The sequence below is a fragment of the Cnephaeus nilssonii genome (assembly GCF_951640355.1).
Source record: "Cnephaeus nilssonii genome assembly, chromosome: 3".
Taxonomy (NCBI): domain Eukaryota; kingdom Metazoa; phylum Chordata; class Mammalia; order Chiroptera; family Vespertilionidae; genus Cnephaeus; species Cnephaeus nilssonii.
The window spans coordinates 69,399,246-69,412,883 of NC_137074.1; the positions used below are offsets into that span (position 1 = coordinate 69,399,246).

General features: G+C 38.5%; 1 protein-coding gene across 5 annotated transcripts in view; it reads right to left on the reverse strand.

The window, feature by feature from the left end:
* DZIP3 (DAZ interacting zinc finger protein 3) overlaps positions 1 to 13,638 on the reverse strand; it is a 136,633-nt gene that overhangs the window by 12,738 nt on the left and 110,257 nt on the right. For all 5 annotated transcript variants that reach the window (XM_079766465.1, XM_079766464.1, XM_079766463.1 and 2 more), the window contains 4 exons: positions 13,340 to 13,441; positions 8,833 to 8,958; positions 5,576 to 5,715; positions 4,230 to 4,350 (listed from right to left, as the gene is read on the reverse strand). In XM_079766465.1, coding sequence (XP_079622591.1) covers positions 4,230 to 4,350; positions 5,576 to 5,715; positions 8,833 to 8,958; positions 13,340 to 13,441 — 489 coding nt within the window. The remainder of the gene's footprint in view (positions 1 to 4,229; positions 4,351 to 5,575; positions 5,716 to 8,832; positions 8,959 to 13,339; positions 13,442 to 13,638) is intronic.

Here is a 13,638-nt window from a genome sequence, read left to right on the forward strand (position 1 = left end):
ACCGGTTTGGCTTAGTGGATAGAGTGTCGGCCTGTGGACTAAAGGGTCCCAGGTTCAATTCCAGTGGTTGCGGGCACATCTCCAGTAGGGGGTGTGCAGGAGGAAGCTGATCGATATTTCTTTCTCATCGATGTTTCTAACTCTCTATTCCTCTCCCTTCCTGTCTGTAAAAGTCAATAAAATATATTTTAAAAAAATAGAAATAGAAGTAAAACTAATTATTTTCAGATAACATGATACTGTATATACAGTACTCTAAAGATTCCACCAAAAAACTAATAGAAATGATAAGTGAATTCAGTACAATAGCAGGATACTAAATTCATTTTCAGAAATTGGTTTCATTTTTATACACCAACTAGAGGCACGGTGCACGAAATTCATGTGGGAGGGGGTGTCCCTCAGCCCAGCCTGCACCCTATCTAATCTGGGACCCCTCGAGGGATGTCCGACTGCCCTCTCCCAATCCAGGACTGCTGGCTCCCAACTGCTCGCCTGCCTGCCTTCCTGATTGCCCCTAACCGCTTCTGCCTGCCAGCCTGATTACCCCCTCACCACTTTGCTGCCAGCCTGACTGATGCCTCCCCTGCCAGCCTATTTGCCCCCAACTTCCCTCCTCTGCCAGCCTGGTCACCCCTAACTGCCCTCCCCTGCAGGGTTGATCGCCCCTATCAACCATAACTTATACTTTTAAAGTATTTTTGAATGTACTAATTTTGTTCACTGGGTCTCTAGTGAATAAATAATGAAAAAAACTCCCAACATACTAAAGTCCAGGATCAAACAACTTCACAAGTGAATTCTAACAAATATGTAAAGAAAAGTTAATAGCTATCCTTCTAAACTATTCCAAAAAGTGGAAGAGAAAGGAACACTTCCAAACACATTGTTCAAGGCTAGTATTAACAAGACACTAACAAAAGAATCCATAGGCCAATATCCTTGATGAACACAGATGCAAAAATCTGCAATGAAATATTAGTAAACCTCATTCAACAATACTTTAAAAGAATCATAAACCATGATTAAGTAAGATATTCTAGGGATGCAAGGATGGCTCCATATCCACAAATCCATTAATGTGATAGACCACATTAACAAAATGATAACTAAGTATCACATGATCAACTCAAGAGATGCAGAAAAAGCCTTTGATAAAATTAAACATTCACTTATGATAAACACTCTTAAAGTGTGTATAGAGTGAATATGCCTCAACATAATAAAGGCCATATGTGATAAACATATAGCTAACATCATACTCAACAGTGAAAATATGAAAGTTTTTCCTCTAAGATAAGGAACAAGAAAAGTATGCCCCATCTTCCACTTTTATTCAACACAGAACTGGAATTCCTAACCACAGCAATCAGAAAAGAAACATATATAAAAGGCACCCAATTTGGAAAGAAAAAGTAAAATTTACTGTTTGTAGATGATAGATTATGTTAGAAAATGTTTCACCACAAACTATTAGAACTAATACATTCAGTAACTTTGCAGGACACAAAATTAATATACAGAAGTCTGTCGCATTCCTATAAACTAAAAACAAACTATCAAAAGGAGAAATTATAAAAACAATTCTATCAAAAAGAATAAAATACCTAGAAATAAACAACCAAGGAGTGAAACAAATATAATCTGAAAACTATAAGACACTGAAAAAAGAAATTGAAGAAGACACAAATAAATGGAAAGATATATAATGTTCATGAATTGGAAGACTTAATATTATTACAATGTCCATACTACCCAAAGCAATCTACAGAGTCAATGTAATCCCTATCAAAGTACCAATGAGATTTTTCACAGAAAAACAAATCATAGAATTCTAGAACAAATAAGCCAAAAATTTGTATGGAGCAACAAAATACCCCAAATAGTCAAAGCAATCTTGAGAAAGAACAACAAAACTGAAAGTATCACACATCCTGATTTCAAACTATATTACAAAGCTACAGTAATCAAAACAGTATGGTACTGGCAAAAATAGAAACATAAACCAATGGGAGAGAAGAGAGCACCCAGAAATAAACTCATGCTTATATGACAAAGAAGGCAAGAATATATAATGGGGAAAACACAGTCTTTTCAATAAATGGTGTTGAAAAAAATGGATAGATACATGCAAAAAAAAAAATGACAGGACCACTTTCTCATGCCATATACAAAAATAAACTCAAAATAGATTAAAGACTAGCATGTAAGAACCGAAGCCATAAAACTCCTAGAGAAAAAACACAGGTAGTAAACTCTTTGACAATGCTCTTAGCAATATTTTTATGGATCTGTCTCTTCAGGCAAGGGCAACAAAAGAAGAATAAACAAATGAGATTACATCAAACTAAACACTTTTGCAGCACAGTGAAGGAAACCATCAATAAAACAAAAAGACAACTTACTGAATGGCAGAGGATATTTGCAAACAGTGTATCTCATAAGGGGTTAATATCCAAAATATGTAAAGAACACATATAATACACTTTAAAAAAAATCCAATTAAAAATAGGGAGAAGGTGCCCTGGTCAGTGTGGCTAAATGTTAGAGTGTCAGCCCATGGACCAAAGGGTCATAGGTTCAATTCCTGATCAAGTGTATGTGCCTGTATTGTGTGTTTGATCCCTGGCCCCAGTCAGGGTGGGGTGTGTCCAGGAGGCAACCAATTGATGTGTCTCACATCGATGTTTCTCTCTCTCTCTCTCTCTCTCTCTCTCTCTCTCTCTCTCTCTCTTTCTCTTTCTCCTCCTTCTCCCACCCACCATCCCTCCTCCCACACTCTCTCCTTCCACTTGCTCTTAAAAAAAAATTAATGGAAAAAATATCCTTGGGTAACAATAATAACAACAATAAAATAGGCAGGGGACCTAAATAGACATTTTTCCAAAAAAGTTATACAAAAGGCCAATAGACATGGGAAGATACTCAATATCATGAATCATCAGGTAAATATAATCAAAACCACAATGAGATGTCACCTCACACCTGTCAAAATTGCTTATAAAAAAGACAACAAATAACAATTGTTGGCAAGGATGCAGAGAAAAGGGTACCTTTGTGAACTGTTGGTGGAAATGTTAACTGCTGCAACCACTATAGAAAACAGTATGAAGGTTCTCCAAAGAATTAAAAATAGTATTACCATCTGATCTCTGATCCAGAAATTCTACTTCTGGGTATTATTGGAAGAAAACAAAAACACTAATTTGAAAAAATACATGCACCCCTATGTTCACTGCAATATTATTTACAATAGCCAAGATACAGTAGCAAACTATATGTCCACTGAATGATAAATGAATAAAGATGTGGTGTATATATATACACACACACACATACATACATACACATATAATGGGATATTAGTAACAAAAAAGAATTAAATCTTGCCATTTGAGACAACATGGATGTTTTTCTAAGTGAAATAAGTCTGACAGATAAAGACAAATATTATTTCACTTATATCTGGTATCTAAAATGTAATATAAACAAACAAAACAAAACAAAACAGATTGATAGATACAAAAGAACAAGCTGATGGTTGCTGAAGAAAGTGGGGGAAATGAGCAAACAGGTAAAGGGGATAAGAGGTACAAATTTCCAGTTACATATAAGTTATGGTGATATAATATAGAGTATATAAAATATAATCAATAATTTTGTATGGTGACAGATGGTTACTAGACTTAAGATGGTGATCATTTTGTAAGGTATTTAAATATACACCTGTAACTAATATAATATTGTTAAGTCACCTATTCTTTTAAAAAAACAAAAATAAAAGGACTTCAGTTTGAGATGTAGAGAAGTAAAAGCAACTTTGAATTCAAGACTCCCAACCTTCATGATTTTAACTACATATTAAAGTTACCTTAAACTACATGACAGTAAAGTACCTCCCAAAAAAATGACCTTGATGATATTCAAAGAGATTTATTACATAGAAATGTGCTTTTTCTAATGAACACTGGGAGGGGCAGCAGAGATGCATTATAAAGGGGCATGAAAAAACTACTGTGGGTGTTAGATATACTCATTATCTTGATTTAAGTGATGATTTTATGGTAATATGTCAAAATTTATCACACTGTACACTTTAAATATGTACAGTTTGTAAAGTTTCAATTATGCCTCAATAACAATATAAATTTACATATATTTAAAAAAACAGCTAACTACTATAGAAAAGGGCAGAGAGATATGAGGCATTTTTTTTTTAATTTTTTTACCTGAGATCTCTTGGGGTCAATAAATTGAGAAATCTTGTAAACAATGTCATCAAATGTCAGACCAGGTAAGGAGTTCCCATGAGCATCTTTCACTTTTCGTAAGAAATCTGTAAGCTCCTTTCTGGAATAGATAAAGGAAAGAGCAGTGGTGATTTTCCTTGCTGCGATGAGGATGTGTTCCCCAAACAAAATATAAAATCCTCGTGTATGATCTTTGATCTAAAAAGTGATCACAAGTCCATCTGCATTTACCTTAAACCATAATGAAAGGCCCTAATGTTTTATTAAGATACTAAATGTGTTATTTAAGATATTAAAAATATTTTTTAACTGTTTTTGAAAGCTCACTGCGTGAAATCTGTTATCTACTTATTTATGTACTGGACTCTTTATATCACATCTCTCAAACCTCTCTTGCTGGGACTAAATATTCCTTTTTTTACTATATTGGTCTTTCTTTCCTTTATCACTCTGGACAGTTTTACTTTTGTAAAACTCAGACACAGTAAATAAATATTAAACAGAATAGGAAAGCAAATATTGAAACACTAATGTTTTTAAAACCCTAGGAATATTTTAATTGATAAGTTATTTTTCAATTCTTATGGTCCACTAGCCCAAAGTCTGCACATACATTTTTGGTACAATAATAACAACTATATTACAATTCTATTAACGATTCATGGTAGTATTTATAAAAATATAATCTACCCTGAAGCATAACAGTATGTACATTAAATAAAAGTAAAAATACTGGTGAAACTAGAATTATTTCCTTGGATATGACAGTAAATAGAAAAGAAACTTCATTTCTTGAGGGGTAGAATTAATTATCTTTCTACTAAAGTCAGAACTGTGAAAAGAACGGTAAAGTTATGATTTCTTGCATTTAACTCTGTTGCCTAATAAAGAAACTGTAAGGACCCTCAATGAAATTAAGAAAATAGGAAAGCAAAATCTGATCAAGTTTGGGTTTATATGGCATACTATCAACTTAAAATTCACATTGGAAATAGGTTATTAAGATAATTATTGAAGCTGGTGGCATTAAAATTGGATAAGTTTACAACTAGTTGCACTTTCAGTTAATGAGCAAAGCTAAATTTAAAAATGCATTATCTCATGACTTATCCCTAATAACTTCAGTGAAGAGGTTTAGCATTTATACCGAACACAATCCCTTCTTGATACATTTCATTTTCCTTACCAAGGCCCTGGTAAGGAAAGATCTGTAAAGTGTGTATGTGTGTATGTGATATGTTTCTCTGAAATACTTCATTGCTGTAATTATGACTACAGACTGCAGAGTATGATCTGTACTCACTAGTAAATATAAACTAAGGTACCTGGTCTGTTGTGGAAAAGCATTTTTCAATCTGTCTATAATCCTCTCCCAATTCATCATGGGAGGATCACTTCCCAGACCTGCACCAGGAGACACAGCCTTTCCCACAGGCGCCGGCATAGTCCAGGTTAGGCCAGACATCTGTAAGAAAAACAGAGTTATAAACTATCAGCTTCAATTATTGGGAAGTAATTCCATGCCAACATATTTCTATACTTCAGAAAATGGATATAATAAAGAAGAGGAATATTGATATGCTTGTACCCTTTTTATTTTTTTCCTCAACAATATTTCTAATTGTTTATATTACCCTCATTTTAAAAATGGGACATAATAGTCTCAGTAATTACAAACATATACAGAAATACATATAGGGTATTTATTTCTGTAGATATAGAAAAAGGTCTGTAAGTTATAAAGCAATCTGTAAATAGTGATTATTTCCTAGAATTCAATTGCAGGGTAATTTTGCTTTCTGCTTTGTATATTTCTTTATCATATACTGGAGGCTCGATGCACGGAATTCGTTCAAGGGGCTCAGCCCTCGCAGTCGCGGTGACTTGCCTCAGCCCTTGCAACTGCAGCCGGCAGCTTGCCTCGGCTTCATTTGGAAGGTCATTTGGCTGTCTGGTCTAATTAGCATATTATTATTATAGATTTTGTATATATTTGTGTATTTCTATATTATTTGCTGTTTTATGATTGGCATTTACTACTTTTATAATTAGAAAAATAATAAAATTGAATTTTCAAACAACTAAGTAAAGATGAGAATACTACTAGAATTTCTACCCAATGTCTCATGAATGTTACAAAGGTGGAATGAAAATTGTAGTGACACCCCTGAGCCATGAAACCATAGAACAAAGTTTTTCCCATATTTTATGGTAGTTCCTTATTAGAACCATTAAGATTCTAATTAATATCAAGTGAATATTTTTGGAGTGCTACTCTGATTACTACAATAATTATAAACATGGAATCTTTTACCTAAGTTTCTACAGGTTATTTTCAAATATAAGGTTATTACTAACAAAAACTAACAACTACTAACAGCCATTAGTATAACTAATACAAAGCCTAGTAAGTGAGAGAAGGAGCAGGATACTGCCCAGAAATTGGGGTTTGCCTCAGTATCAAGCTTTTTCCCGACAGGAAGAGTAATTTTATTAGAAGGTTGAGGTAATTTAATGTTTTTTTCAATAAAATTTTATCATAGTTCCTTATAGAATGGTGCAGGAGCAAACCACATGAATAACACTGTAAAATCATGGTGATAAAAAGATGTGGTACTTAATTAACATATTTGTTTACAGAGAGGCTGCCTAAACAAAAATAAGCAGAGTTTCTTGGACTATATATTTCAAAGGGAGACTGTTAGCCATATGTAGGTACTAAAAGCTGATGAGAATATACTTATGGAAAAGTCTAAATTAGAAAAAATTTTCATTAATTATATTTAACACTAGAGGCCCGGTGCATGAAATTCATGCAAGAGTAGGCCTTCCTTCCCCTGGCTGCCAGCACTGGCTTCCTCTGGTACCTGGGACCCGGGCTTTCCTCACAGCCCCGGCTTTGTCCAGAAGGTCATCTGGAAGGGCATCCAGAAGGATGTCCCATCTAATTAGCATTTTACGCTTTTCTATACTAATAAAAGCCTATGTGGTCGTCATGCACTCATGCCATGATGCCCTCACGCCCTCATGCCATAACAATCCATCGCCAGGAGGCTGCATGCGCAGTGGGCGCGTGTGGGTGGGCAGGGACTTGACGCTGCATGTGTGGCACGGAGATGGGTCCCGCGGCTCTGCACAGTGATGCCAGGGGTCCTGCAGCTCCACGCGATGCGGGGGCAGGTCCCAGCGGGACCCCTGGATCTGGCCTACTTCTTTGGGGCAGTCCATCGAGACTGGGTGGACGGGGTCTACCTCTTTGGGGAGATCGATTGCAGGGGGCTCCTGCACTGTGAGAGGGCACAGACCAGGCTGGGGAACACCCCCCCACAAGTGCATGAATTTTGTCCACTGGGCCTCTAGTATTATTATAATCTTCTAGGAAAACATTTTTCTTTTAATAAAAATGTTTACCTTAACCAATATTATCCTATATAATAAAGAGGTGATATGCAAATTGACCCTCACGCCCTCACATAAGATGGCTGCCACCATGTGGTCAAAGATGGCTGCCACAAGATGGCCACAGGGGAGGGTAGTTGTGGGCGATCAGGCCAGCGAGGAGGACAGTTAGGGGTGACCAGGCCAGCAGGGGAGGGCAGCTGGGGGTGACCAGGTCAGCAGGGGAGGGAATTTAGGGGCGACTGGGCCAGCAGGAGAGGGCAGTCACGGGTGACCAGGCTGGCAGGGGAAGGCAGTTGGGGGTTACCGGGCTGGCAGGGGAGGGCAGTTGGGGGCAATCGAGCTGGTAAGGGAGCAGTTAGATGTCGATCAGGCTGGCAGGGGAGTGGTTAGGGGCAATCAGGCAGGCAGGCAGGTGGAAGCGGTTGTGAGCCAGCAGTCCTGCAATGTGAGAAGAATGTCTGACTGCCAGTTTAGACTGGCTGTCGGACATCCCTCGAGGGGTCCCAGATCGGAGAGGGTGCAGGCTGGGCTGAGGGACACCCGCCTCCAGTGCATAAATTTCATGCACCGGGCCTCTAGTAACTAATAATTCTATTCACTTTCAATTTCTCTATGTGTCTTCAGGTTAGGAGAAGGCTTATCTAGCCATTTATAGCTAGAAAGATTTATAACTTTACAGAATAATATGTTCCAAGGTGATGCTATTTATATTGTCTGTTTGGAGATAAACAGTGTCCTACTGAATATATACATGTGTGTGTTTAAACTTTTTCTTTAGTTTTATAGCATAATTTAGTTTGTTGTGACTTGGCTTCTTTGCTTTTCAACCTACCCATCAATCATGCTAAATATAAATTATCTATTAAAATATCAACCTACATGGCATTGGTGCCTGTTATAGAAGCAAAGAGTAACTGTAAAGATTCTCTACTATGAAAATATACTCAACTTCGTATCCAAAAACAAAGCTATTATCAGTTAATGAAATAAATATGTAATGTCCTTAACAGTGATCATATTTATTCAATTATCATTCATTATCATCACCACCACCAGCACCAGCATCATCATCATCATTTATCACATAAATGAAAAAAGAGAAGACAGACATTCATTCTGGAAGTCCACAGTCATGATAAAGAACTAGTTAATATCTATTCCACCAAGAAGAGCTCTGTACCAGGGGGGGTCGCGGTTGGCCAGGTGCAGATATGACTCCATGACAAATGGCAGGCATTTGAGGAACAGTGAGTACGGGTCTAAAGAAAGATTTTTTCACAAGGGGTCTTCCCAAGAACTGCTGCATCTAAAATAGAAACAGTAAAAAATAAAAACATCAATTCATATGAGCAATGATCTACAGTCAGAGAGCAATGTTTGGGGAAAAGACTGGTTTAAAATTTAGTTACAAAGCACAATAGAAATAATGGTGTCATAAAATTAGTTAAGTATATGAATAGTCAATAGCAGAGGGTAGTGAAATATACTAAAAAACATTGAGAGAGAGAAGAAAACAGAGTTCTATTCCCACTTTTTTCCATCTAGCCGCATAATCTTGGATATCAAGTTACTAATCTATAAGAGAGTTGGATTAGGTGAACTTTAAGGTCTCCTCCCAGATGGAATAATATAGAACTATGCAAAGGAGCTCCTCTGTGAGTACTGTCATTGTTGATGAGCAATACTGACATCAAATTCCACGAAAGAATCAAAGTTGTCTATAGATAATATGACTTTTACTATTCTGAATTGGAGAGACCTTGTACCACCTGATGGAATTCTGACTTTATGTTTAGCTCCATCCAAGGTCAGTAGTAAGTTAAAGTGGGGTGTGCCTGGAGGATAATGATTTGAAGACATTCTTATGTGTGTCTGCAATGACTTGAAGACACGCTTATGAGTGTTACTGCACTTCCCACAGAGTTGTGGAAAGCAAGCTCTTCTTAGCATCTACCAATAAGATGACTATCTTATGGACCACAGAAGAGGACAAATTTATTGAGCATCTATATGTTCCAAACCTAGTACAGGCATAAAGTAGGAGTTCAACTATTTGTTGAATTAAAAATTGAATAGCAGTATAGCTCTTAAGTAACTATCCTAAAACCAATAGGTAAAAGGTTAATGAGGAACTTTTTGGATTGCTTTTTAAAAATAAGGGTTGTAAAAGTAAGGGTAATTATAAATAAATTGGAAATATTATCAAGCTAGGTAAGAAAAAAATTTTTTGAGACAACGGGGGTAATATAAAATTTAACTGGATATTATCTATAATAATAAAAGCATAATATGCTAATTAGACTGGACGTCCTTTTGGACGACCTTTCGGATGAAGCCAGAGCTGCAAGGGAAGCCCGGGTCCTAGGTGCCTGCTTGCAGCTGGAGGGAAGCCCAGGTCCTAGGTGTCTGTCGGTGGCTGGAGACAAGACCGCCTGCTGGTGGCTGAAGGGAAGCCTGGATCCCGGGTTCCAGTGGCTGGAGGAAAGCCTGGGTCCCGGGTGCCAGAGGGAAGCCGGTGCCGGCAGCCGGGGGAAGGACAGCCTACTCTTGGATGAATTTCATGCATCTCGCCTCTAGTTAAAAATAATTTACAATTCTTAGATAGAAAATGGTGTTATGATAATACCCAATAATATGAGTCCTCAATCTTTTAGGAAAACATACTAAAGTATATATGGATGTTTCATGATATTTAAAGGTTTACTTTAAAATATTCCAGTGGGGAAAAAGAAAGAGATGACATGAAACAAGACTAACAAAATGTTGATAATGTTGAAGTTGGTTCTTGGGTTCACAGAGCCTTATTATACCACTAGAGGCCCAGTGCATGAAATTCGTGCATGGGGGGGAGGGGCGTGTCCCTCAGCCCAGCCTGCACCCTCTGCAATCTGGGACCCCTCGAGGTATTTCAAGCGACCGGGCTGATCAAAGGAAGGCACCAGCCCCATTACCCCACTGCAGCAGCCACTGCCAGCCACTGCAGCTGCCAAGGTATTTTCATCAACCCGGACTCTAGTCCCTTCACTGTGAAAAAATGACAACTTTCTTCAGGCATTTTTAAGATGTATCTGTCATAGGATATGACATTTCTTTCTTTTTTTTTTTTTTTTTTATCCTCACCTGAGGATAAGTTTCCATTGATTTTTAGAGAGTGTGGAAGAGAGAGGGAGAGACAGAGAGAAACATCAATGTGAGAGGGACACTTTGATTGGTTGCCTCCTGCATCAGCCCTGACCTGGGCCCCGGCCAGGGAGGAGCCTGTAACCTAGGTACATGCCCTTGATCAGAATCAAACCCAGACCCTGTGGTCAGCAGGCTGAGGCTCTATCCACTGAGCCAAACCAGCTAGGGCAGGATATGACATTTATTAGCCCCTCTAGGAAATGACATTTCTTAGCCCTTCATTTTTTCCTCCAGGAGTGTGGTGGAAAAACCCTAGATCACCTTCTTGGATTCTTATAACCCAAGTTACCAAGAACACTGCAAGTGGTGGCCTACAGGGAGCTTAGCCAATGAGCTGTCAGAAAAGGTATTTATTGTCAAACTGGTTTGGCTCAGTGGATAGACCGTGGGCCTGCAGACTGAAGGGTCCCAGGTTTGGTTCCTGTTAAGGGCATGTACCTTGGTTGGAGGCACATCCCCAGTGGGGAGCGTGCAGGAGGCAGCTAATCAATGTTTCTCATTGATATTTCGACTGTCTATCCCTCTCCCCACTTCTCTGGGGAAAAAAATCAATAAAATATTTATTTTTTAAAAAAGGTATTTCCTCTGCAGCCCCTGCATTGTGTCCACTGGGCTAGGGGCCTGTCCCTGCCACCCGGTGGTGGCCGCCATCCCCCCGTCGAGGGCGCTGGGCTGGGGGCGTGGATGCGAACCGCCGCTTTGTGTCGGAGCTCCTGCAAGCCGCTGGGGGCGGGGCGGGAACATCCCGGTTGCCCAACGCCCCCGAGGCCAGCAGCCAGCCCCACTATGGGCACCAGGCTGGGGGGCATGCAGGGACCCCTGAGCTGCACGCAGTGGTGGCCACCGGGGTATCCACATACCCCAGAGGCCAGCAGCCAGCCCCTGTCATGGACGCTGGGCTGAGGGTGTGGACCCAAAGCGCCGCTTGGTGCTGGAGCATTTGCAAGAGGATGTGGGTGGGGCGGGAACATCCATGTGTCATCCCCTCCACCCCCAGCCACTTGGCGCCTGCACCCATAGGCTCGGAGTGGCCAGGGGGCGTTCTGGGACCCCTGCCGCTCAGGGCCTATAGGCTAGGAGCAGCCTGGGTCTGGAGGATGTTCCCGGGACCCAGGCCACTCAGTGCCTGCGTATGCAAATTAACCACCATCTTTTTTTTGGGTTAATTTGCATACTTGCTCTGATTGGCTGTGGGTGTAGCAAAGGTATGGTCAATTAGCATTTTTCTCTTTTATTAGTGTAGATTCTATTTTCATACATATTTTATATTTTCATAATATAAAGTTTTTAAAGAATGAATGAATGGTGGGTACTGAGTTAACAGTCCTGCTCTCTTTGAGGGCAACTATTACATAACACTACTTTGAGGCTTAGATAGCTGGGACACAAAAATAAAAATATAATGAAACACATAAAAAAATAATGGGTTAAATTGGAACAGTGCCCAATATATGTTACTTCCTGTAGAATTATAGTGAATCTTTGGGGTTTCTCTGTCATTTACGTAACACATTCCTTATCAGGGTAGTTGGGTATGATGGTGCTCTAAGCCAAAAATAATAATGTCCATAATATAGTACTCCTATAAAAAGCAGATTGACCAAAACATAAAAGGCAATACTATAATTCTAAACAAAATCCAGAGTGTATGTCATCTAATACTTTTAGCTTTGGATTTGTTTTTGAAACACAGTGAAAATACAAATAATTTACATAATTTTTAAATTCTTTAATTTATTCAACTATTTATTGAAATAACATCTCAAAACTCTCCTACAAGCACAAGTGCTGACATCAAAAGTGATCTGCCCCTAAATATCTCATACCTTTTCTCTTTTCCTATCCCCAGATCTGTTATGATAATAAAAATTATCACCTAATGATTCTGTTCTAAAAGGTATTTTGGAAAGCTGTATGTGCTTCTTGGGTTAAGGCACTATGTTTCCCCAAAGGATAACATGCATAGTATAGTATAGATATTAGTATATCTGGTTAAGACTCACTGATCCTACAACAAGCAGGGAAGGGGCATAAATGGAAGATGTCCTTGCTATTAAAGGTAGAATAGAAGATAAAATTTAAGGGAAAGAAAGTCCACAGTAGAAGTGGAGGGGTAAAGTCAGCCTGCTAGGGTATTAGGCTGAAGTGTTTCAGTCATCTAGGGGTAACTTGAAAGCAATGGAAATTCTGAGCATTCATCAGTTTTCTCCCATTATGTAGATGAGAGTGACAAGATGAATGAAAATATACTATCTCTTTAGATATCAAATGCACCACCAATATCCAGTGGTACAATATAGGGATGTGACCTCAGTTGAGCCATCCAACTAGTTTTATCATCTGAAGATGATATAGCAAAAATGGATATAATTACAAATGATATGCACATTATGTGCCTATCCATTTTGAACACACAATAAACAAACTACATAGTCAATGTTTTATAGCCCTTACCATTTTATCATGATGAAGATGGGAATTTTTCAAAATGTCGTATTTCTTACCAGTATATCAGGACTGGGTGGTGGTGGAGGAAGCTGGATTGGAGGCAAGGTACTCAAGGCAAATCCTTGCTTCACCTGGTTAATTTGTTCATTGTATTGTGTCTAATAGAAAAAGAGAAACAATATTTTAAGCAAAGTCAACTTCAAAAAAATAGCATATAAAAATACTTAATGTGTGGTTTTTTTTTAAATATATTTTATTGATTTTTTTTTACAGAGAGGAAGAGAGAGGGATAGAGAGTTAGAAACATCGATGATAGAGAGACATCGATCAGCTGCCTCTTGCACAACCCCTACTG